The sequence below is a fragment of the Abramis brama genome (genome assembly GCF_963993115.1).
Source record: "Abramis brama genome assembly, chromosome: 10".
In the NCBI taxonomy this organism is placed as follows: domain Eukaryota; kingdom Metazoa; phylum Chordata; class Actinopteri; order Cypriniformes; family Leuciscidae; genus Abramis; species Abramis brama.
The window spans coordinates 34,248,268-34,274,133 of record NC_139972.1 but is presented as its reverse complement, the minus strand read 5'-3'; the positions used below and the strand labels follow the sequence as shown (position 1 = coordinate 34,274,133).

The window sequence follows — 25,866 nt, the reverse complement described above, 5'->3', positions numbered from 1 at the left end:
AAGTGCCACACTCTGGTAAAACCTGCAGATAAAATAAAAAAATGACGTGTGAAGAAATCACCATGTAAAATTAAGACCCCAAATCACTAAGAAAATAAGTTAGGCCATACAAAATTTTTTTATGATGCATACAGAATATAGAAAACTCAAATGATGAGCAATTTGTAAGTTTGTTACACGTTTGTAAGTATGGTTTTGCAAATGACTTTTTATTACACCACTAGATTAGTCATCTTGTTGAGATGACACTGTTCACATTTCTTTGTTTGTTGGTCTGTGTTTTGTTTTAGGCGAAGACAAACCGATGTAAGTTCATGCTATTCCGCACATGGGAAAACGTGTGTGATAAACACAGGCCTTTCATTTAAGAGGCGTTTTAAATATATGACTGAACTTTCTCTTTTTGACAAACCAGTATTTCATATTATATTATACTTAATATTATATTAAGTTGTTTAACGTCCACAGAATTGTTTATTTCAACATCCTGCTTAACATTAAAGATTATAGTTTGTTTTCAATTGTTATCACCATCTTCTTTGACTCAAATAAAGGTACTATATGTGCTTAAAATCTTTGTACATTTTTTGCTCTTCTGTCAGATTTGTTAGAGGAACTATGCCTCACAGTTGTAATGCAAACTCATTAAGAACTATAAAGTTACATGTCCTTGTAAAGACTATGAATAAAATTCAAACGTATTCGTTATACAGGATTTATGTGTGCACAAAAGTAAATTCAAGAGGTCAATTTATTACGAAAGAGTGTAAGGCATATAGGAAAAGAGACAATTAGCCATAAAGAATACAGAAATCCTCTCTCCTGGTCTATTGTGAAAGTTTATGTCGATACAGTATGTAAAATGATATTTTTTCCACTAATCGATGACCCGCTTTACATTTAGTTTCTTTGTTTTGTACAGTTTGTAAAGACTACTCTCTGAGCGTGGCCAAACATTCACTCACGGACATTATATGTCCTACGGGACTCGCCCAGCCCTCCCTCGCTCGGTTAAACACCGCAGCGGGGCCGAGCGCGGGCATTCTGCCCGCTGTGTTCAGCGCGCTTCCCCCTCAAATGTCACAGGCATAACGCCTATGTTACAGCGCACCAAAGCGCCTCTGCCGCCAAACGAGCAGAGCGCGCTTCAAAAAAAAAAAAAAAAAAAATCCCGGCCACGGCCGATGGTGCTTCAAGTGTAGAGCAGATGCCCACTGTCCAGTGCCCATCCCTACGCACAAGCACAGCCCTTCACGCAGGGCCCGCGGTCATAAAATCGACTCAGGTCGATCGCGCATTCAACATAGTAAACGTGCCCACTGCCCAGTGCCCACAAACACTATGTTCTGTAGTCCCGGCCACGGCCGATGGTGCTATAAATGTAGAGCTGATGCCCACTGTCCAGTGCCCATCCCTACACACAAGCACAGCCCTTCACACAGGGCTCGCGCTCATAAAATCGACTCAGGTCGATCGCGCACTCAACATAGCAAACGTGCCCACTACCCAGTGCCCACAAACACTATGTTATGCATGTCACACGGTTTCTGTAAAAACGAAATCTGTGCGCGCTCGCTCTGTTCAGACAGACAGCGCGCCCAATGGCTCCCCGCCTCGAATGTCACAGGCATCACGCCTATGTTACAGCACACCGAAGCGCTTCTGTCGCCCAGCGATCAGAGCCCGCTTCGCATCCAGCCTTTAGCCAACCACGCAGATGCGTGGGCAGCGCTTCCAGGGGTTTCGGAATGGGTGCTAGACATTATAAAGAGAGGCTATTCGCTACAGTTTTGTCGACGTCCAAACTACGGTGAATTCAGAAGTAGCACACCTACTTCGTGCCGAGATATCAGAACTGATGAGCAAAGGGGCTATAGAGCCTTTATCTCAGGCTCAAAGCGAAGGGGGGCTGTACAGCAGATACTTCCTGGCAAAAAAGACGGGGGTTTCAGACCCATACTGGATCTAAGACAGCTGAACAAAGCATTGACGAAACGCAGTTTCAAAATGCTCACAACCAGAAAAATCCTCGCGCATATTCGCCGAGGGGACTGGTTTATGTCAATAGATCTGAAGGACGCGTATTTTCAAATACAAATAGCGTCACGTCACAGGCGATACTTGAGATTCGCCTTCGAGGGACAGGCATACCAGTACACAGTCCTGCGGTTCGGCTTGTCCCTAGCACCCCGTACATTTACGAGGTGCATGGACGCAGCGCTCGCACCTCTCAGACTTCGAGGCATGCGAGTGCTGAACTATTTGGACGACTGGCTGATTCTAGCTCAATCACGATCAGAGCTCGTGGAGCACAGGACCATTTTACTCGATCACCTTCGAGAATCTTGGTCTCAGAGTCAATTGGGCGAAGAGCTGTCTGAACCCCAGTCAAACGATATCGTTTCTGGGCACAGTTCTGGACTCGCAGTCTATGATAGCGCGGCTGTCATCACACCGCGTGCTGAACATTCAGCGCGCAGCGAGCCTTTTCCGCTGCGGCGCGATCGTCCCGCTCAGGGGTTTTCAAAGGATGCTCGGCCTTATGGCCTCAGCATCATCAGTTCTTCAGCTTGGCCTGCTCCGCATGCGCCCTCTGCAGTTCTGGTTGAAAGCGCGAGTACCGCGCAGAGCGTGGACGTCCAGTCAGCTGCGTCTCAAGGTCAATCAGAGCTGCGTCGCAGCTCTGGAACCTTGGAAAGCGAGCGACTGGTACCAATCAGGTGTAAGCCTGGGGACTTCCTCGAGAGTGAAAGTGGTGTCGACAGACGCCTCCACCTCGGGATGGGGAGCGCTGCTGGTCAGAACGGCCAGTGGTCAGAACGGGAGAAGCTCCAACATATCAACTGCCTGGAAATGCTGGCAGTGGACAACGCGCTGACGCATTTTCGTCCCCTAATAAAGGGCCACCACGTCTTAGTCCGATCGGACAACGTGTCTGTGGTGTCCTACATAAATCGCCAGGGCGGTCTCAGATCCCGAAACCTATACAGGTTGGCAGAACGCCTCCTGTTATGGGCTCAGCGCAACATGCGCTCGTTGAGAGCAGTACATGTGCCTGGGCTCCACAACCTGGGACCAGACAGACTGTCCAGGAACAACATTCTGACGGGCGAATGGTCTCTACACCCGCAAACAGTCCAGCTGTTGTGGGAGAGATTTGGCAGAGCGGAAGTGGACCTGTTCGCGTCTTACGAAAACGCTCACTGCCCCGCGTTCTTTTCTAAGAGCAAAAGCGTGCTGTCCCACACGTGGCCGCGCTGTCCACTCTACGCTTTTCCCCCCGTCTCTCTCCTGTCTCAGGTGATAGAACGGATCAGGGAGACAAAATGCTCAGTGCTGCTTGTAGCACCGCTCTGGAGGAACCAGCCATGGTTCCCAGTTCTGATGCAGTTAGCAGACACTGCCCCGTGGCCAGTGCCATTGAGGAGGGACCTCCTCTCTCAGGCCAGGGGTTCGATTTGGCATCCTCACCCGGAATTGTGGTCCCTCCACGTGTGGGCGCTCAACGGGTACCCGCTGACCTCTCAGTGGGAGTGCTAAATACTATCACTCAGGCTAGGGCTCCGTCTATCAGACGGCTCTATGCCTCGAAGTGGTCGGTATTCTCCAGCTGGTGCACAGCTCGTGGTTTTTCACCCTTCGACTATGGGGTGACGGAGGTTCTCTCCTTCCTGCAGGAGCTGTTGGATAAGGGCAGAGCCCCTTCCACGCTCAAAGTCTACGTGGCGGCTATCGCAGCGTTCTCTAAGACAATTTATCTCTCAGTCATTAGGAAGGAACGATTTAGTCATCCGCTTCCTCAGGGGAGCTAGGAGGCTGAATCCTCCCAGACCTCCTTTAGTCTACTGTTTTGGAAGCCATGAAAAGTGATCCTTTCGAGCCTATCCAAACGATTAGCCTCAAGCATCTGTCTTTAAAGACAGTGTTTTTGCTGGCTCTCGCTTCAGTGAAGCGCGTAGGTGACCTGCACGCGCTCTCGGTGAGCGCGGCGTGCTTAGAGTTCGGGCCAAGCGACTCTAGAGTCATACTCAAACCTAGGCACGGTTACGTTCCAAAAACCCTCAACACGCCGTTTCAGGCTCAGGTCATTTCCCTGTCTGCCCTGCCGGTGTCGGGTGAGGAAGGGGACGCAAGCTCTTTTTGCCCAGTTAGGGCTCTAAGAGCTTACGTGTCTCGCTCGTCTGTTTTCAGACAGACTGGGCAGCTATTTGTCTCGTTCAGTGGACGTTCCAAGGGAGCGGCTGTTTCGAAACAGACTCTATCCAGGTGGATAGTTGATGCCATAGCGCTGGCGTACACTGCCAAGGGCTCACAGTGCCCATTGGGTGTCAGAGCACACTCCACGAGAGGCGTCACCTCTTCGTGGGCTTGGTCTAGCGGGATTTCCTTACAGGACATATGTATGGCGGCAGGCTGGGCCTCGCCGTCTACATTTATAAGGTTTTATAACCTTGAGGTTCCCGCCTTGCAGGCTAAGCTATTGTCGGTTTAAACGAATCAGTTCTGTCTGATTGGGACGCTGAGATCGTGAGCGCTGCGCGCTGCCGACTGTTATACTATGGGCAGTATTGCGTAAGACCCACATTTCCACATTAGTTCAGGCTCCCCGCCTTGTCTATGTGATGTCATATATTGCGTCTGCGACGCTGCTATATATGGACAGGGGGATTCCCCTCCTCTCTCCAGGACTCTCTGTGAGTCCCTATGGTGATTGTGCACTCTAAATCCTGGGCTTCGCTTCCAGGTTTAGTGGTGTTCGATCCCTGCACGCACGGCGCTTTACAATGGGTCCCCAATGCGTTTTTACAAAACGCAGTACGAGAAACCTCTCGTAAGAGAACGTACTCGGTTACTAACGTAACCTCGGTTCTCTCTAGAAGAGGGAACGAGTACTGCGTTCCCCGCCGTGCATGCGATTCACTCTGGTTCGCTTCGGCGATGAAAAATCAGTGAATCAGCCTTTTCGAGCTCCTTTTATAGGGCTAGGCCACACCCGTTTCGGCGGGAAGTGGCACGCCCTCATTGGCCTGACGTCACCTCAGGCCTCGCTCGATAGGCTAATGCAGTTGCCGCAGAGCAGCCAATGAGCGAGCGAGCCGTCTCGCCCATGGCTGTGTGCTGCTGCAACGCGCTTTACAAGAATGCAAAATTATAGGATAATTTTTTGGCTTCTGTATTTCGTGGAAAAGAGGTTTTCCCCAATGCGTTTTTACAAAACGCAGTACTCGTTCCCTCTTCTAGAGAGAACCGAGGTTACGTTAGTAACCGAGTACGTTTTTATTGGAGAAAAACTATAATCGGATTGGAGTAGAGCATATCGAGAGATTTTATTGTTAATATAGTTTTAATACAGACGTAAAATGGACTGTTAAACGGCCCATAATGGTTATTACGTTCTTTAGGAAACGATAGGCTCACAGAAAAACAGCCCAAATCACAGACATGGGGATTCGCACGGGACTGGTATTATCAGAGGACCCCTGTGTTGGCCGAAATACGGTAGGTAATTTTCGGGGGAATTTTTACAGACATTTTTACAGACATGGCAGATTCGCCCGGGATAAAAATCACAGACGACCTCTACGATTATTACAAATTACCGGAGGTCCCTACTAATCCCGTGCGAATAGGGCTATTGTCATATTAAAATTGTCTTGAGTAAAATTAAAACTCAATGTTGTATATAACAGCACAGATCGATAATAATTTAAATGTTTTTCAAAATATACAAACACTTTTAAACAGTATTCCACAATCTGAATAAAACATGATCAAGTCTGTATCATAGAAATGCTTAGAAGCAATGGAAATTGGATCCAATCACAGTTTTATTAAACAAGAAACAATTAAACATATAGCAAAGAACACAGAGATGGGGACAAGTAATAGAAACAGAAGCAACTCAATACATTACAATATCATAGAGTAGAATGAACAAATCTTCAGGTTTGCTGTAACATGGCCCTATTCAATACATATTCACACCCATCACCATGATTAAATACTAATCTATCATTTAGCAATGCTCAAAATAAATGAAACTCAACTTTAACAGCTTTGTCTATTGTTGAGAAAACTGTCGCTCCACTGAAAATTTAGACTCATTTTGCAGCATTCTGGTGTGTATGAACGTGACCAGAGTCAGACTTAACGCTGCTTTGACACGTACCACACATCGGGTGTGGTGCCATCCCAGTTGAAAAAAGTACCAATTTTATTTTTATTTTTCACTAATACCAATAAAAAAAAAAAATTTTGGTGTAGTAAAATGGCAAGTCTATGGCAGTCAAAAGCAGATAACCACATTCGATGTATAATCTTCGTAAGGTTCCATAGCGTAGAGTTTGACTGTGTGTGTGTGTCCCCTTGTCAAACACAAATCTTCCTACACGATCATCAGACATCAGAAAGTCCTGTTTCACAAAATCTTCATCTTCACGTAGAAACTTTGTCAAACTAATTTTCTGGAGTGGATAGTGAAGGTCTTCATCTGTTTAAGCTTGTTAACTGTTCATCTGTTGCTGTTCTTGTCGATGTTACACACATCACTCTAGATGTTTTCAGGAGTTTTTGGAGTAGCCATTGTAACACTAGAGTTTTACTTACTATCTTAAATCTTATTTAAATACCAAATTCAGGAGGCTGGGCTGTAGGTGAGAAACATCCAGGGTTGTAATGCTCTAAGGATGTGACACCTTCAGTAGTCATAAAACACCACACTTAGTGAGATTAACCAGTTTTTTTCTTCAAACAAAAGTGATTACAGTAATTTGCTGGTAAATCGTTGTACTCTGATGCACTGTATTTTGTTTTACAAATAGATTGTGAAGGTCTCTGATAGAAAGATGTCTTCATACCTTTGTTTTACGGTGTTTTTAAAAACACTACATAGATGTTTTATTAGATTAAATATTTAAGAGTTCCTTGTGCTGCATTCTATATCCACATGCCACCCCAAAATTCATGGGAGCATTGTCTTATTTGAACAAAGAGAAGCCGAGAACACCTAGAGCTCACTAAAATTACAGCAGATTAGAGGAAACAGTTGTTTTTCAAAGTGTAAGGAAGACAGACACACACACACACACACGGTTAACAGTTTCTAAAACAGTTTGTTTCAGGAAAAGTGCACACAAAATCAAAGTACCATAAAAATAATAATAATAATAATAAAAAAAAATGTCTCCAAACTGTTACATGCTACAATTAAACTTTGAAGCAATGGAACTTTGGAAGAATGAAACGCACCACAGTGAAACGTTGTGCCTTGTGTGAACTTTGATGAGGCCAAGAACACTAGCACTGTTAAACATGCATGACAATAACTGTTCCAATTCAACTCTGATGTGACTGAGCTTGTTTCACATATAACTGTAAGTTATCACAGTAATAAACAGTTCACTTGCATTTGCTAGCTAACTATTGGAATTTACGATATACTAAAACATTTTGGTACTCTGCTGATGTGAACAAAAACTGGAACAAAACAAGAACAAGAACAAAAACTGTTTTCATAAAAAGAAAAGGAGAACAAAATATTAAGACATAAAACACACTGTCTGTTTTTTGGATCAAACCTAAAAGACAGACGCCTAAAACACTGGTGTCAAAGTATTGGCATGGACAGAAACATTGCACCTTTCACTTAAAATTACTACTTATCAACTGTAGTTCATTTACTTAACAGCTGTTTAGAGACAAACACAAAAGAACTGTGTATCTATGACTGTGCGGTGAAATGCAGAGTTTTAAGTGTAATAGTTCGAAAAGTTTGAAGTGTAATGGTTGAATAGGTAACAGAAAAAGATCATAACTCACTTTTCATGTCGGTTCATTGTGTCTTGCGATCCCACAGCGTAGATAGACCAGAAAGATGTCCTAAAATAAATTTCATTTGTTTAGTCTCAAGCAGTGTCATGTAGAAGGACTGTCATTTAATTCTCAAAATGCGGTATTTGTTCATGTTTTCATTATTCCTTTGAACATGTTTGGCCACGCTCAGAGAGTAGTCTTTACAAACTGTACAAAACAAAGAAACTAAATGTAAAGCGGGTCATCGATTAATGGAAAAAATATCATTTTACATACTGTATCGACATAAACTTTCACAATAGACCAGGAGAGAGGATTTCTGTATTCTTTATGGCTAATTGTCTCTTTTCCTATATGCCTTACACTCTTTCGTAATAAATTGACCTCTTGAATTTACTTTTGTGCACACATAAATCCTGTATAACGAATACGTTTGAATTTTATTCATAGTCTTTACAAGGACATGTAACTTTATAGTTCTTAATGAGTTTGCATTACAACTTTGAGGCATAGTTCCTCTAACAAATCTGACAGAAGAGCAAAAAATGTACAAAGATTTTAAGCACATATAGTACCTTTATTTGAGTCAAAGTAGATGGTGATAACAATTGAAAACAAACTATAATCTTTAATGTTAAGCAGGATGTTGAAATAAACAATTCTGTGGACGTTAAACAACTTAATATAATATTAAGTATAATATAATATGACATACTGGTTTGTCAAAAAGAGAAAGTTCAGTCATATATTTAAAACGCCTCTTAAATGAAAGGCCTGTGTTTATCACACACGTTTTCCCATGTGCGGAATAGCATGAACTTACATCGGTTTGTCTTCGCCTAAAACAAAACACAGACAACAAACAAAGAAATGTGAACAGTGCACTTCTGGCCTGAGATCTTCCTCCCCACTCACTGCCGTCGCTAACATCACTGACTCCGCCTCACTCCATTTTTTAAGGAGGTTGAGGTGATATATCTGATGTGCCCCGCTCCTGTCCGTTCGAACCACCTCGTTCGATCCCCCACTCACCATGTGACCTCAAAGGGTCCTAGTCACTTGGCGAGTAATTTAGAGCTAGACATAGGTCTGTGCGGGTGAAGGTTTACTTGCGAGAGTATAACCTTGGTCATGCTGTTGTTCATTCCCACATCAGGTCAGAAACACAGAACAAGGATGTGTTTGCTTGGGAAAGCTTTATTCCTTTCGGAGGGGATTACTAATTCCCGCTTTCCTACTGTAGTGGTGTGATTAGGTTGTAGCAAGTGTCCAACCCATCACGTCCTTTCCATTCTATGGAGCTTGTTGCATTATCCCAAAATACATAGTTAAATAAAACAGTGTCTTTAGAACCTTGGAAATGCTTTATTTATTTTCCAAACCTTTCTCAAAACCCTTGTGGCAGTGTTCTGAACTCGTAGAATCCAAACTTGATGTAAATTGGTTGAGGTATCACCCAGATGTCCATTTCTGTGTCAGTGGGTGAGATTACATTGGCTGTTATTCCAGATACAGTTTTCACTATGTGTGCACAATTCCCTGGATGAATAAGGAAACAGATAGGACATGTTCCTTACAGTTCCCTGTCCATTGTTGTGGTTTTAAGACAATGTTTGTATAGAGATTGTATTTCTCTTTGGGCCTTTCTTTGTTCTTACTGTTCTCTAGCCAGAACTGGTTTGGTGGCCCTGGGCAGTTCATGGTCTTTCACACCTTGGTCTCAGGAATGGAGAGCTAAAGTGAACAATGCAACTAGTGATTAGATTAGCCTGTGATCAATGAGTCGTTGATGTCGTCACCTCTGGCAGTCCTGATTCCCATAGTCCCATAGTCGGAGAAGACTTAGAGCATGCGCATAAACCTTGCACGCTGTATACAACAATAATATTAGGCACAGTAGCTTCTTTTTTTCTTTTTTACCAAGAACTTTATTGAACAATATGAACAACCATAAATGGCCTGGTACAAAATATGAGTCACGATATTCGATAGTATACGCATAAAACTTGCCACAAAGAACCGGCAAAAGTAATCATTATGAATGTGTCAGATATAGCAAGGAGACATTTTAATTGTTTATTAAAGGGGGGGGTGAAACACTCAGTTTCAGTCAATCTCATGTTAATCTTGAGTACCTATAGAGAAGTATTGCATCCTTCATATCTCCAAAAAGTCTTTAGTTTTATTATATTTATAAAAGAAAGATAAGCTGTACCGAGTCTTTTCGGAAAAAAACGAGCGGCTGGAGGCGTGCCGTGTGGGCGGTGCTTACGCGCCGATAGCTAACAACTTGAAGCAGTTTTACTCACCGCCTGCAGTTCCAACGCACGACTGTGAACACCAAATCCGGCGTCGAACTGGGCCTTGTTTATAAAACAATCATCGTCGAAATGCAGGGAATAAACAAAGTCCTGTGACTGCAGCGAGCACAGCGCTTTGATGGGCGTACTGCTTTCGTTCTCTCGCTCTGGTCTACGGGTGCGCGCGCGCCCTTCCGGGAGAAATGCCCTTAGGACCCATATAAGGAAATTCCGCCCCATCCAGAATGTGACACATGCCCATACTCGAAAAAAACTTTCCGAAACTTGTGACAAACCGGAAGGAATATTTTTGACACAGAAATACTTCATCAAACGTACAACTTAATTTTTGAAACTTTGTCCATGTTTAGCATGGGAATCCAACTCTTTAGCAGTGTAAAAAACTCAGTATGCATGAAATAGCATTTCACCCCCCCTTTAATAAACTAGTGTTTTCTGTGTCAGTCTCGACTAAAGATGTTGCCAATGCTGACTTCGCAATATTGTGAACGTGCCTATAGAGAGAAATGCACACTTCATACGGATTACATAAGAGAGTTGTCTGTTTCTTTTCTTTTCGTTTTGAATTGAATTGTTTAGTTTAAAAGTAGACATTTCAAGCTTTCTATAGATATATTTCTGAGTTTCGGTTCATTTATGAGACGAGCTCAGTTCACGAGCAATGCAAGTTATATCGCGCCGGTGCCTCCATGTCCTGATTAAATTGTCTGCTATATTTGCTTCTTATTTATTAAATCCAATTGGTTGATGAAACATTGATTAAAATTAAGATACAATTTATACAAAACGAAATTCACTTTAAAGAAAGGTTTTATACAAAACAAAACTTAATGTGGTCAAAATTATGTCTCCCGATATATTGCACATCTTATGATTACTCATGCTGTTCACTATTCACAACGCCCATCCCTACAAAATATGAAATGTCTTAATCAGACAACAGACAAGCATCATAGCATAAGAAAATAAATATAAATAGGCCTCAATAAAGAAGTAAAAAATAAATAAAAATGAAATAAAAATACATTCAAGTAAATAATAAATAAAGAAATAAAAGAGGCTCAGTAGCTTCTGCAGCACGAACACAAGCATGTAGTCGGCAATTGTTGCTGTGACTTAGCGGTGTCTGACTAGTGGTGTGATGACATAATCATTTCACAAAATGTATGGATTGGCCGTACACACGAAAATGCAAGGGTGGCGTTTTCAGATTTATCCACCTTGGGACCCGGTTTCAGTCTCCGAAAATGCCGAATCCATCTGGATGAAACGCCAATACGATACAAAATTTGTACGTATACAGCTAAACGCTTCTCCGTGTGGACAGGGCCTTAATCACAGTGAGACAAAGGAACTCCTGTTGTGAAGTGGGGACCTCTGGTGCCATCATGTCTGCGGTTCACTACAATTAAAAGTATTGCTGCACCTAGATCCTGACTTTATACTCATTGCCTGCAACCAATGCTGACAACAGTTTTGTCAGTGCTGTTTAATTTACTCTGTTTCACGAGTTCACACTTACATCAATTAAACAGAGTAAAGATTATGCGTATTTGGCATGCTGTACGGAGGGAGGGCTCCGAGCTCTGAACTTTTTTGCCTGAACCCAGAGTACTCCCCACGTTGTTGTAAAAGTATTTAGGACTAGAAGTGATGAGATGGGGTGGTGCAGGGATGCTGTTTAACTGTCAATGAAGTTTGCTGTATATATACACCTCTTAACTCATTGATTGGGTTGATTAACAGAGTGTGCTTCACTCGTGTCTAATTAGGTTTGATTATCTGAATGTGCTCCACATGTATGGGATCAATATCCCGCCTAAAGTATTGCAGCCACGGATCAAAAAATAATAAGCGTTTTTCAAACATTTAAAAACACGTAAAAATATATTGCACAAACTGAAAAAAATAATACAAAATGATCAGAATAGCAAACAACGTGGTCACGGATCAAAATATAATAAGCGTAAATCAAGAAATAACAAGCATGAATAAAAACTTTAAACGCATTAAGTTATTTTGCACAAAACTTAAACTTATGGTAAAAAACTTAAACTTAAACTTTTGATCCGTGACCACGTAGCAAACAACGTGGTCACGGATAAAAATATAATAAGCGTAAATCAAGAAATAACAAGGATGAATAAAAACTTTAAACGCATTAAAAGTTATTTTGCACAAAACTTAAACTTATGGACATGCTTTCTTAAAAAGTATGTTTTCCTTGGTTTTATTACTCTGTACTACTTTGTGCTCTCTTGCATTTTCTGCTCATATTTTACTCTTTTGTATGCTTGTGCTGTTTTTCTCTTCGCTCTTCTTTCTATGTTCTGCGCTAGTGCGCTTGCTTTCCCAAATGTTGCAGTTCGAGTTTCATGTAAATTAGGGCGGGCTTAAGTGTCACCATTGGTCCACTAGTTATAGATTGATAGCTACTCCTCTAGCCAATCAATCGAAGAGGGGAGTTGACTTTACACCAATGCGACTAGTGGCTACTGATGCTTACTTATACGGGGAAGACGACAGTTTAATTTAACTTTACAAAGACTTTCAAGCAGTAAAGCTGTCTGAACTCTGGACATAAATAATTCAATTCATCTTTTTTGAGATACATGAGAATGTTAATGTGCACACTGGTAATTGGTGTTAAACAATATTACTTGGCTCATGATGTCAATATGCTAAGGCTGCTGTAAGTGAAACATCCTGCAGTTATGAAACGCTACAATTCTTTGCAAAAACTAAGTTAAAAACGGCCATTTTCTGAAGACTTTAGGACTTTGACCTGTCACCGCTACGCATTGCCTACCTTTTTTATTAACCTCGCCAAATTTGACAAAAGATTATTGAAAATTATTGTGTTACAGAGAAGATATACAGAAACCAGTTGGATTTAATATACAGTGATTTATTACATACTTATTGTGTTTATTTACATAGCTACATAATTGCATACTACTTTAGGATTAATGTTTTAAATATAGCTTCAAATTTTAATACACCAACATCTCCATCAGGGATAGGTAATGTTGTTTCTGGAGTGCCGCTGTCCTGCAGAGTTTAGAATCAACTCCGATAAAAACCTCACCTGTCTGTAGTATTAATTATCCTAAAGAAGATGATTAGCTGGTTCAGGTGTGTTTGATTAGGGTTGGAGGAGCTAAACTCTGCACCCAGATCCGACATTGCCCATCCTTGTTATTGATTAAATATGAAAGTAAAACGGCCAGTAGGTGGTGGCAAGTTACTGTTTTTACGAGCGAGTTATTCGTTCAAACTTCTCGTTCAAATCGGCAATTCTTTGATGAAACACTTTAGCTTTATTGCTTGAAAGTTTTTGTAAAGTTAAATTAAACTGTCGTCTTCCCCTGTATAAGTAAGCATCAGTAGCCACTAGTCGCATTGGTGTGACATCAACTCCCCTCTTCGATTGATTGGCTAGAGGAGGAGCTGTCAATCTAGAACTAGTGGACCAATGGTGACACTTAAGGCCGCCCTAATTTACATGAAACTCGAACTGCAACATTTGGGAAAGCAAGCGAAAAAGACCAGCGGCCTGTGTCAATTGAAATGATAATTTAATTGTATCTGAACAATAGGTAAGTAATAACGGCAGACATGTCAACTTTTAAAGCTTTAGTAAAAACATTTTGTGAATTCCAGTTTCCAATGTCATAAAATTATTTATTATTTTCTTTGCTGTTACAGAATGTCCTGTTGCATAAGCTAATTTGACTGTCTAGGGAAGTCAAATCAATAGGGTTTTATGTCCTTATTCAAACAAAGACTATTTGTGGAGGCTCCTGAGACATGTTAGATGTATAAAAATGAACCTGTGCTGGTGACCCACAGTCATCCTAGCACAGTAAATGAGGAAGCATTGGTGGTCGTTTCAAGGTGTATTAAAGAGGTATTTAAACTGTGCAATGTTTTTTTAGGATACTGACTGCATTTTTGTCTGATATTGATTGAAAAAAAACATATCTTAAAGTTGTTGAAACTTTGCATCTATACTGTTAAACTGACAATATATTACACAACTGTGAAGAAGGTAAGGTATCATGAACTAATAAACCAATAAATCTTACTGAATCGGTATATGTAGAATAAACAAAATCATGTTTTTAAAATGTGTACACATAATAAGATATTTGTCTGTTGTCTTAACTCAGGTAAATGAAGGTTACCTTTGCTTATCAGAAAATGGAAAATGGAACATATTTTTACTTCATGTTATTTGAAAATCTTGGATACGTAAGATATGCTTTCTTCAGTTTGGGATTTATTCTATACTGTGCTATCATACTATTTAATGTCATTATTATGCTTGTAATATTTCTGGAAAGGACTTTACACCAGCCCATGTACATTCTGATTTCATGTTTGTCTATCAACTCTGTGTTTGGATCAGCTGGCTTTTTCCCAAGAGCACTGATAGACTTGCTGTCTGATACACACTCAATCTCCCGTGGAGCATGTGTCTTACAGTCTTATGTCATTTTCACATATGCAGCAAATGAGAATACAATATTAATGTTAATGGCATTTGACAGATTTGTTGCAATCTGTAAACCTTTACAGTATTACAGCATAATTACACCAAGGTTTCTAACTGTTTTAATAGTTATAAACTTGACTTATCCAATGATTTCTCTTGGTATTAATGGTATTTTGACTTCCAGACTGACATGGTGTGGTAACAACTTGTTTAAGGTGTACTGCCACAACTATGAAATGGTCAAACTGTCTTGTGCAAACACTGCTGTTAATAATGTTATGGGGTTTTTTATATTGATCACAACTGTAATCATTCCATTAAGTTTAATATTATATTCTTATGTAAAAATTATTGTCATTTGCCAAAGAAGCTCATCACAGTTCAAGGGCAAAGCTTATCAAACTTGTATTCCACACATTGTGATCATTTTGAATTTTTCAATTGCCATTATTTCTGAGGTCACTTTGAGTCGGGTTGTGACTTTACAGCTTCCTATATGGCTGTCAGTTTCACTTTCACTTCAATTTCTTGTTATACCACCCATCCTGAACCCCCTTGTTTATGCTTTAAACCTGCCTGATATTCGCAAAACAATTATCCGTCTAATAAATGGATCCAGGTAAATGATTTCTCTGGTATAATAAAGGTTACACAGAATATTACAGATTGTTTATAAGGACTATAAATCAGGCAAATTGCACACAAAATTTTAAGGAAGTTTTAAGGAAATCATTGTCCAGTCAAGCAGCCAGTCTTTATTTTTCCTCTCAAAGTTTTGTTCCCCACTTTATATTATATTTTGTTTTAAGATATTAGTTTGTTATTTTATCCAGTTGTTGTTGTGCAGGAGTAAGTAACTTTTCTCTACTTCATGGAAAATATTATTCATTTGACAGATATTTGGATTAGTATATAGATACAGTTGTATTTGTGTCATGTTTTTGTCTCTATATGACAAATTAAAGAACCTAAATAATTTTTTAACACACAATGTTTTAACAATGTTATGAAGTTAATGAAATGCAAACACAAAAAAATCAGTCATTTTACAGGAAAATTCTGGCTAATGCATTACTTTCACAGTAATTTACAATAGAATTTAATTTTAATGTAAAGCAAAAAAGCATAAAAAAAGTTGTGTACTCTGATTTGATACATTGTAGACACTGTAATTTCAGTGTATAACTTATCAGCTGTCATTTATTGTTGTTTTTTGTGTGTGTGTGTGTGTGTGTGTGTGTGTGTGTGTGTGTGTGTGTGTGTGTGTGTGTGTGTGTGTGTGTGTGTGTGTGTGTGTGTGTGTGTGTGTGTGTGTCAATCATTATATTAATATAATCAGTAGCCAGGAATTAACATTACATTAAATACCATGATTACAGAATAGATGCTTAAAATGGGATTAAACAATACTATTTCCACATATATATACAGTGTATGTATATATATATATATATATATATATATATTTTTTTTTTTTTTTTTTTTTTTTTTGCATTCATACATAAAAAACCCCCACAACAAACATGTTACATTAAATTATTAGACCTACATGTGTGTTTAAACTGTAACATCGCTGAGAAAATTACTGTATTCCCAGAACACAATAATTCTTCCACAAAATACAGTGACTACATGACAAGAACTGATAACAGGGAGAAAACGTCTCGGGTTACGACTTTAACCCGGGTTCAATGCAGACCTTCAGCACAACTCGATCGCTGCTCCGTTCGATTTGTGTTGTTGGTTGGCATTGGTCTCTCAGCAACACATGACACCGGGAAGTGCGAGCAGGCACTTTGACAATCTGATAACAGCACAAAACCTCACAGACCCTTGTGTAAAGCTTGCTCCGTAGCAACTTTTTAAATATTGCTGCTGAACATATCGCAGAACCTTTGACACACATTTTCAACTTGACCACTGAAACTGGATTAATACCAAGTGTTTTGAAGTCAGCGTATGTCACTCCTTTATTAAAGGGTGGTGACCGATCAAACCCAAATAATTATAGGCCTATATCTAAGCTATCTGCTTTAGCCAAGGTTTTAGAAGGGCTCATAAGTGACCAGTTAAAAGACTACTTATTAACAAAAAATATTTTAAATGATTCGCAATCGGGTTTTCGTAAAAAACATAGCACTGTCACTGCCACTATGAAAGTGTTAAATGATTTTATAAGTGCTATTGATTCTAAAGAATATTGTGCTGCACTGTTTTTAGATCTTTCAAAAGCGTTTGACACAGTTGACCACTATGTTCTGTCTCAGAGATTGGTGGATATTGGAATGTCTCCAAAAGCTGTTAAATGGTTTGGCAACTATTTGAGTGGCAGAACACAAAGTGTTCATGTTGATGGTGTGTCCTCAAACTCATTATTTATACAAAATGGTGTTCCCCAAGGGTCCATTTTGGGTCCCATTTTATTTACTATTTATATAAATGACTTGTGTAAAAATGTAACAAATGCTAAGTGTCATTTTTATGCGGACGATACTGTTTTGTATTGTTCTGCTCCAGCCTTGACAAGTGCAATAGAGGATCTGCAATCTGCCTTTATAATTATTCAGAAGAATCTTCAGAAATTGAGACTTGTACTAAACTCTGATAAAACTAAAATGATGTGCTTTTCTAAATCAACGAAAACAGAACATGCTTGTCAAATTGCTACACTAGATGAGAAAGTAATTGAACGAGTATCAGTCTATAAATATCTTGGTTTCCTTTTAGAAGAAAATTTGTCCTTCAAACAGCATATAGAGGGTCTAACAAAAAAAACTAACAGTAAAGTTGGGTTTCTGTTATAGAAACAAAGGCTGTTTCTCTTTTAGTACAAGAAAAACACTTATACAAACAACATTTATGTCAATGCTGGATTATGGTGATATTTTATATATGCATGCAAACAAATCTTCTTTGAAAATGCTGGATTCAGTATATCATGCAGCACTAAGATTTGTGACTAATTCCAATTTTCGTACTCATCATTGCAACTTGTATGAGAGTGTTGGTTGGCCATCTCTGCACAATCGCAGGCTGGAACACTGGTATATTTTTCTTTTTAAGGCCATACTTGGTAAACTGCCTCCTTACTTATGTTCTCTTCTGACTCCTATAGTCACTACCAGGAAATGTAATCTTAGATCATATGGGCAAATCATGTATGATATCCCACAAACGCGAACTGTCTTAGGTGAAAGTGCTTTTAAAGTTTTTGCACCTTTTTCCTGGTATAAATTGCAGAATAAGCTAAAATTTGACTATTTACCGACAATGACACAATTTAAAATGAGGATAAAGAACTATTTGAGTACTAAATGCACATGTACTGTTACTGACTGCTGCTGGTGAATATGTTGAGATGATGTTAAATTGCCAAATGTCTTTTTCTGTTAAATGTTTGTATATGTATTTTTAAAATGGAACTATTATTCTGCCGTCTTGGCCAGGACTCCCTTGAAAAAGAGATTCTGAATCTCAATGGGATTATTTCCTGGTAAAATAAAGGTAAATAAAAATAATAATAATAACCCTACACACATACAAGTTAAAAGCCCTTTACCTCGACTGATAGCTTTTAGCGCCGACTAAAACTTAGGCACATGCGAGCGTAAAGTGTAACCTTTAAACCAAAGACTATAGACTTTGGACCTTGGCCCTTGAAACAAAGGGATAGTGATTTGAACATGAGTAAGAGAGCCAAAGCTCCTCGAGGCTTTGAATCAAAGGAGTCAATTGCGTCACAAATGATTCTTTGTTTTGAAGCGCTCTCGCTGGCGACCCCTGCTGGTCAGAACAGTGTAAGTGTAGCAAGTAATAGCAACACATAATATGAGGTGTCTTTCAAGGCATGATAACTTAGTAAACTGTAGAGCTCGTTTTATGAAAGCTTGGTCAATCAGACCAATAAGAGACTATTAAATTCGCCTCTTCCTTTTATCAAACGCGTCATTAAATGTGTACAAATCTATAAAGTGATACAAGATCACATAGAAATCAAATACACACTGGTTCACGAACCGTGAAATTTAGAATGATTTCGAAACAGCTATGACACGCAACGAAGCCCGTTTACTGAAATCCCGTGACTTTAGCAGTCTGATACACGATCAGAATCACTGATTTGAGACAAATGATTCACACTAGTTTCAGAGCTTCACAAAGCATGTCTCATAGGCGGTTTACACTACTCCGCCCTCTCTCTCTCTCTGTCTCTCTCGTCCCCCTCCCTTTTGGTTTCACTTTTAGTTGAAACCCAGATAGGCTACCTATTTTATTTGTTTTTATTTGTGTTTCATTTATTTCAACTTAAGTCTACCTCTATTTTATTTTGTGTATTCACACCTGTTGAGCCTGAATATTCCTATTCAGTTAAGTTGAATTTAATTAAGGTCGGAATTTAATTAAACCAATTTGCTTATTCAATTTCCCTTTCAGTTACCAGGGCTATGAGGACACTCCCTGTTTACTCTTTATTTTGATTTTATTTCAGTTTATTTACTTACTTTGTTTCAGCCTGAATTTCCATATTCAGCTAAATAAAGTTTAACTAAATTTGAAATGTAACTAAATCAATTGTTTCCCTTTCCTTTAGTTTTTGAGCTATAAGGACATTCTACCTTTACTTATACCTTATCTTAGGTAGCCTACTTCCTATCAACATCTTCCCTCTCTCTATAGGATTACAGTAGTTCTAGCAACTGTTGTTTCCATAAGTACCCTGGTCATTAGAATCCTAACCCCTGTCTGTGTGTGACCTTATGAAACTTTGACCAGAACTAGGTTTAAAGGTTCTTGACTACGCCACCTGGTGCCTCTCACACCAGGATATACTTTGCACCTTAACTGCTAAATACCTAATCTAAGGCAAGCAGGTTCGTAGAAGTACACCAAAGATAAAATAGACAGAGATGTGCTTTCAGTAGAAAAAAACAATAACAAATCTTTATTATACAATGGTATAATTAAAAGAGCCACACCGTCATACTAGAGGCACAGTACTAAAGCGAGAGACCAGACCTGGTATTGGCTGTTACAAGGGAGGATACAATTAACAATTTAACGGGAAAATACTGATTCACTGTCAAGGCAGGTTACCTGCCCGGGATACGCGTGACGTTCACCGCCCGTGCTCTGGAATCTGGTGCCCACGATCACATGCATTCACACACACACACACACACACACACACACATATGTAGTGTTTTCATTTTGGGGACTTTCCATAGACATAATGATTTTTATACTGTACAAACTGTATATTCTATTCCCTTACACTAACCCTACCCCTAAACCTACCCATCACAGAAAACTTTCTGCAATTTCACATTTTCGAAAAAACATCACTTTTTTGATTTATAAGCCGTTTTCCTCATGGGGACCAAAAAATGTCCCCACACGAACAAGGATTTCGGATATTGCCATCCTTGTGGGGACATTTTGTCCCCACAACGTGATGATTACCACTACAAGCCGATGATTCAATCAATATTGTGAAGTGCAATTTACCACTACAATACGTGGTGCAGTGCGCGAGGACGGAACCAGGAACCTCTCTTGTGAGCAGCTACTCTAGTACTCTGGAAAAAGGAAGAAAAGGACAAAAAAGTTATCACTAGCAGAGTGGATAGAGAATGTAAAACTATACACTACTAGAACAGCCAATACCACATCAGTCAGACAGAGCATTAGACAGAGGCTACAGCAAAATAAACACAATAAAGAAAAGAAAAGATATATATATATATATATTAGTGCTGTCAAACGATTAAAATATTTAATCGCGATTAATCGCATTAATGTCATAGTTAACTCGCGATTAATCGCAATTAATCGCACATTTTTATCTATTCTAAATGTCTCTTGATTTCTTTTTGTCCCATTCTTTTTTCTCATTTTAATGCTCTTATCAACATGGAAAAGTGGATCGGCTTGCTTTGAGCAAATGTTTCTTTTTGAAATCAACATTGGCATACTGTAGTGTTCAATTTCACACTAACATTCTCACTTGGAGCAAATAATCTCTCACACAATGTAACACTGTCCATCAATAAAAGGGTGAAAGAAATACTGACGAGGTCCTAATATTGACGAGGGGGTGGAGAATTCGCATCAGCGAATCAGTGTGCTTGGCCATCAAGTAGTAGGCCATTTCAGACTGGACGTGCTGCAATGATAGCTCAGTTCACAATGACAAAACACACAGATCACTTTGGTCTTGTCAACTGAAACATTTTGGCCACTTTTTTAAAATTAAACTTTCCATTCAGAATCTTATTGGCATCCATTTCGGCGTCTCGCGCTCATCATTCATCCACTCAAAACATAATGTTAAAGGGGGTCGCACACTGGACGAGAAGCGAAGCGCAGCGCCTCGTATTTAAAATTCGAACACATTATTCTCTATGAGTGTACACACACCTTTTATTGCTGGCCATAAACTGAGAAAGTACGCGTCCGATGTGCGATACAAGTTGTCCATAGACGCGGCTTCTCGTCCACTCTTTGGCCGGCTCGCAAGCCCAAACAAGTGTGTGCGGCGTGCCTGTTGTTTTGTTTCCGGTCTAGCTAGATCCGGTGGTGTTGTACTAACGTTACTAGTTGTTGCAAAAGCATGTCAAAAAAAAAAAAAACTACAAAGTTTGCTAGGCGTTAATCGCGCGATAAAAAAATTGACGCCGTTAAAATGGGTTTGCGTTAACGCCGTTAATAACGCGTTTAACTGACAGCCCTAATATATATATATATATATATATATATATATATATATATATATATATATATATATATATATATATATATATAACTTAATTTAGGCAAGGCAAAGCAGCAGGAGCAATCTGCCTGCAAACACAAAATCATTAAAATTAGTGCTTGATATACACAAGCACAAATAGTCACGTAGCATCGCAAACATTTCATAAAAACATTTTCTTTTACCTCAATGTTGACATACGAACTGACAGTGGAAAAACAGCCCTTTTGCGCCAGTCTTCACAATCCTACATCACAGTTATTTCACACAGCATATTCATTAAATACATTTATATTAAGAGTTGACAATAAAACACAGCCATGCATTACGTCGGGGCAACACAATCAGACATGTTTTACATGTGTTCAAAGCTTTTAGTCCTAACACACTGGATTTACTCGTAACACAATAAACAATAAACATTTACCTTCTTGATGTTGCTGCTTAACTGCGGTACAGCTACCCGGCAGGTGCTTTGCCCAAGACCTGTGCACAAATGTGCTCATTAAAATGCATATGTCCCAACAATGACACCCACATTATGATTAACAGTAAAATGCACAAATAATACCTTCAGTAATACACAGCACGATTACCCGGAAGCATCTGGCAATCAGTCAAACACCTATTTTCCAATAGCCCCGTATTAGATACAATATAAATACAATATGCTTAGCTTGCTACCTCATATAAACATTTACCATACCTTCGTTGCACAGGAGAACCACATACCCAAGCAGTAACAAGACTGAAAATGTATCTGGACACCAGAGAATCTCTCTAAGCCCAACAGTGCAGACTGTTTTATAGAACTGGCCTAGACGCAAATGAGTTGTTTAGCCACTCACGGCTAGCTGGGTAACGTCAGGGGGCTACCGTAGCTGCAGAGGGACAAACTTCAACCAGACAGCTACTACTCTGCCGGTTACATGTGCTCTACCCCTCCTCACTCCTTAGCACCAAGCTAAGCACATGAAGTACGGTTAATGTAAACGCACAGTAGGCCCCAGACAGAACGGGAGACACTTCCCGCTGTTTCTTCTTCTTTTGACCTTGATGTTTGATGTGTCCCTGCTAGCTTCGTCCAACAGCAGCTTAACCCATATGTGACACCTGTTTACCTATGTCTCCTAGCTAAACTTAAATAGGTAAAACACTCCTTCCTTCCCTTTCCTTTCTGATTTCTATTGTTTCTATTTTGGTTTTGCTCTATTTGCTACTCTCTTAGTATAACATATGAAAAGAACCATCAGTTTTGAGTAATAGTTTTGACATGTAAAAGTCCAGTCATCAGTCGACGCTGCTTAAAGCACATCAACTAAGATACTCAAAACCCCTTTTGATGTGTCCTCACCAACACTAAATTGAATGGCCCACATAGCTGTTCTCCCACAGAGCTTACCACCTCTGTAGAAACTTGCATTTGCCTTTGCCACTCCTCTCTTGTGTTCCCACAAATATGCCAGTAGGCCTCAGACATCCAGCCCTGCCTCCCACCAGAACCACCTGGAGACCGGCAGAGCAGCGTCCTCGATATCCTTCAGCCTGAAGCAGACAATGACCTGCCGAGGCAGAGAAGGGAACCATTAGACGACAACGAAAGCAGATGTCTGACACCCAGCCTGAGCCACCATGAGCTGACCAGCATCATCTTCTCCTTGGCCACGCTCCCGCAGGCCTCAAACAGGAGGTAAATGAACTAACGCTGCCAGCCACAGAATTCCACAGAGAACGAACCCTGTGTCAGCATCAGCAGGCACAGGACAGATGCAAGACCCTAACAGAGTGGGGCAACTGAAAGAGTTCACCAGTCTTCAGGCGGCTGACGGCTGCTGAGCACCTGCCAACAGACAGGTAAAGAACTGTCAATCAAAGAACTTAAAGAACTGGCTGAGCTCAAAGAGAGACACTAAAGCCATCAGTGTCCAGCCAGAGCTGAAGTCCAAACACTGACTCAGCAATGCTGCAACATTATAGATAAACGCAATGTGGTCCTGAACAGAACTGGACCCCACAAGAAAGATGTATCCTGCTAAACTTCACATCAGCCGAGAAGTCAAACCCTCTGCTTGACATTCACCCGCCAGTGTCCTGAGAGCTTCTGCAGCCGCAGAAGGAAAAGGATTGATTCAGACGAATCCTGAAACAACACGTGTAGTGACACTCAAAGACCACAACGTCCACGCCTACCTGCGAGACATTGACGTTCACCTGCAGTCTTTAATGAGTGTGCACCATCAAGATAGACTCTATCTGATCTGGGTCACAACCAGCCCAGAGTGGCACCGCGTTCTGGCTTTGGCTGTGGCATTACCAGCAGCTGGAACAAGCCATCATAACAGGATTCTCAGACTTAAGAGTCTGAATGCAGTCTGGGCACTGCCCAGACACCAAACAGACCTAAAAGTGCCTGTGCTACTACCACAGACTCCGAACGAGCTTACCTTTGAGCTTGCAACGATCCTGTGACAGAGGAAAACACCAGCTCCAAGAACCTTTTCCTCCAAAACCTGTTAGTCATCATTTCTGGCCGCTCCACGCAATGCCCACTCAACGATGCGTGACTTGACGCAGAATGCCTTTAACACACGAGGCCTCCTCAGAAGGGGTTCCTAAACCCCATTGACTCTGAACTACAAACAAACCAGAAGGCACACAGCACGACCATAATGCAAGCCGGTGCTACAAAGTTCATAGTCAGCATGGGACATATAACTTTTAAAGTAGATGAAAATGTGTGCTCAAAAGAAGCAGGAAGTTGCATTAGTAAAATTAGAATTTTACTGACTTAAAGAAAACCTTGAATGCATGTGTAAGCCCCACGTGCCAACAGACTATGCACTGTTTTCGAACCATACAGACATTTGCCACCTTCTGGTTGAAATTGGCACTGCTGCATATTAGTTTCCATGACAATGACTTGTTACAGGAAATACTAACCTCAAATAGGGCATGCGTCACCCTGACGCCAGATAGTAAGGAAACCACCTGAGCTTCGTAAACTAACATAACCTAGCGGCCCTTCGTTTAACTACTGTTATCCTAAAGTGCGCATTTGATCATCCCAAACCAAATAGGATGCAACATGCGATACGCATCTTGATCACTGGTTACTGGCTTGTTTAAATGCAGATAAAACGATAGCTGGAATTGACATCTCTACTAAAAGTGAAAAAGTCTTAGATTTTTAACTAGTATCGGTAATTTCAGCATTAAAGCATAAGTCTGTTTGACAAAGGAAGCTCAACTCAGCGGCATGCTATACCGATATTTATTATTCTGCTTGATTGGAGAAATCCAAAGTGCAGCATCTGTTTCTGACGAAGAAATCTCAGTACGGTGTTATATACACATAGACTTGAGTGATGCCCCCTTTCTGCAATGTAAAGGCCTTACCAATTATTGTTAGATTGATGTAATTCATCTAAATTTTGGCTGCATCTACAAGCAGAGCTACCTAGTGATCAAAATTGTTTCACTCGCTGAAAAGTCAATATTTATGCATGAGATGAACGTAACCTTGTATGCTTAGACAAGCTTTCGGCTTTGACAGCAAATCTATTTCCTTACCTTTTAAACAAGTAGAAGAAGTTGTTTAAAGTAAAGGAAAGAGTTACTCGAGTAAAATTGTCAAATGCCAAACCACATTTGAATTTTACTGAATGTAACATCAAGTTTTTGGAAGACTCAAAGTATAGGCGCCACATTTTATCTCGTTTAAACATGTATAACTCATTTAAAATGTGCAGACATTCTTCATAGACTGTTGGAATTGCTCTGACATGCACTGGTTCCCATGACAACGACTTGTCACAGGAAGTGCTAACTCGTGACGTCATATTGTAAACAAACCAGCCTAGATGGCTAAGCTAACCTAACCTAGCGTCCATTCAGCTTAGGCTAAGCTAAATAATAACCTCTACAGTTAGCGGTTAGCATCATTTACTTGAAGCCTTAACTACAGCTTGTGCTGTGCACAGTGCAAAGTTGTCTAACATACTTTTCCTTTAACCCCAGTTAGGGTTCTGATTTTTCACTTTCTCTTTCCTTACTTTCAATTCTTCCCAGCTGAATTTTACCGCCACTAGTTTAGGAGTAGTCCTTGCTGAGTGCTGTCGGCTAAATTTGCAGTTACCTTGTAAATTAAATTTAATTGCATATAAACTGTGTAGCTAGAGAAGAATTCTTATAGTCATGAGAATTTTCATCAGCATGTTGACTAAACTTTTGTAAAGACACACACACAGTCTTGAACACACAGCAGCTGTGACCCACTATGGAGTCTGGTCCAAGCAAGTTAAAGGTTTAGCCACTCGTGCTATTGATTATTCCCAATTTCAGATCATTCTTGTTGTCTTGATCACTTAAGTTTTTTTTTTTTTTTTTTTTAGTTTACTTTTAGTCAGCTATTCACTTGTCTATTCGTTCATTTATTTGATTTATCTACATTCTTTTTATTTAATTCTTGTTCTAATGTGGTTCCA

The 25,866-nt window shown here is 40.1% G+C and overlaps 1 protein-coding gene across 1 annotated transcript; it reads left to right on the top strand.

The window, feature by feature from the left end:
- Positions 1-14,336: 14,336 nt before the first annotated feature.
- LOC311091130 (olfactory receptor 1496-like) lies at positions 14,337-15,254 on the top strand (the record flags this gene model as incomplete). Its single annotated transcript, XM_084126897.1, has 1 exon — positions 14,337-15,254. One exon carries the CDS (start codon positions 14,337-14,339, stop codon positions 15,252-15,254), a length of 918 nt encoding a protein of 305 aa, XP_083983023.1.
- Between the last annotated feature and the right edge of the window lie 10,612 nt (positions 15,255-25,866).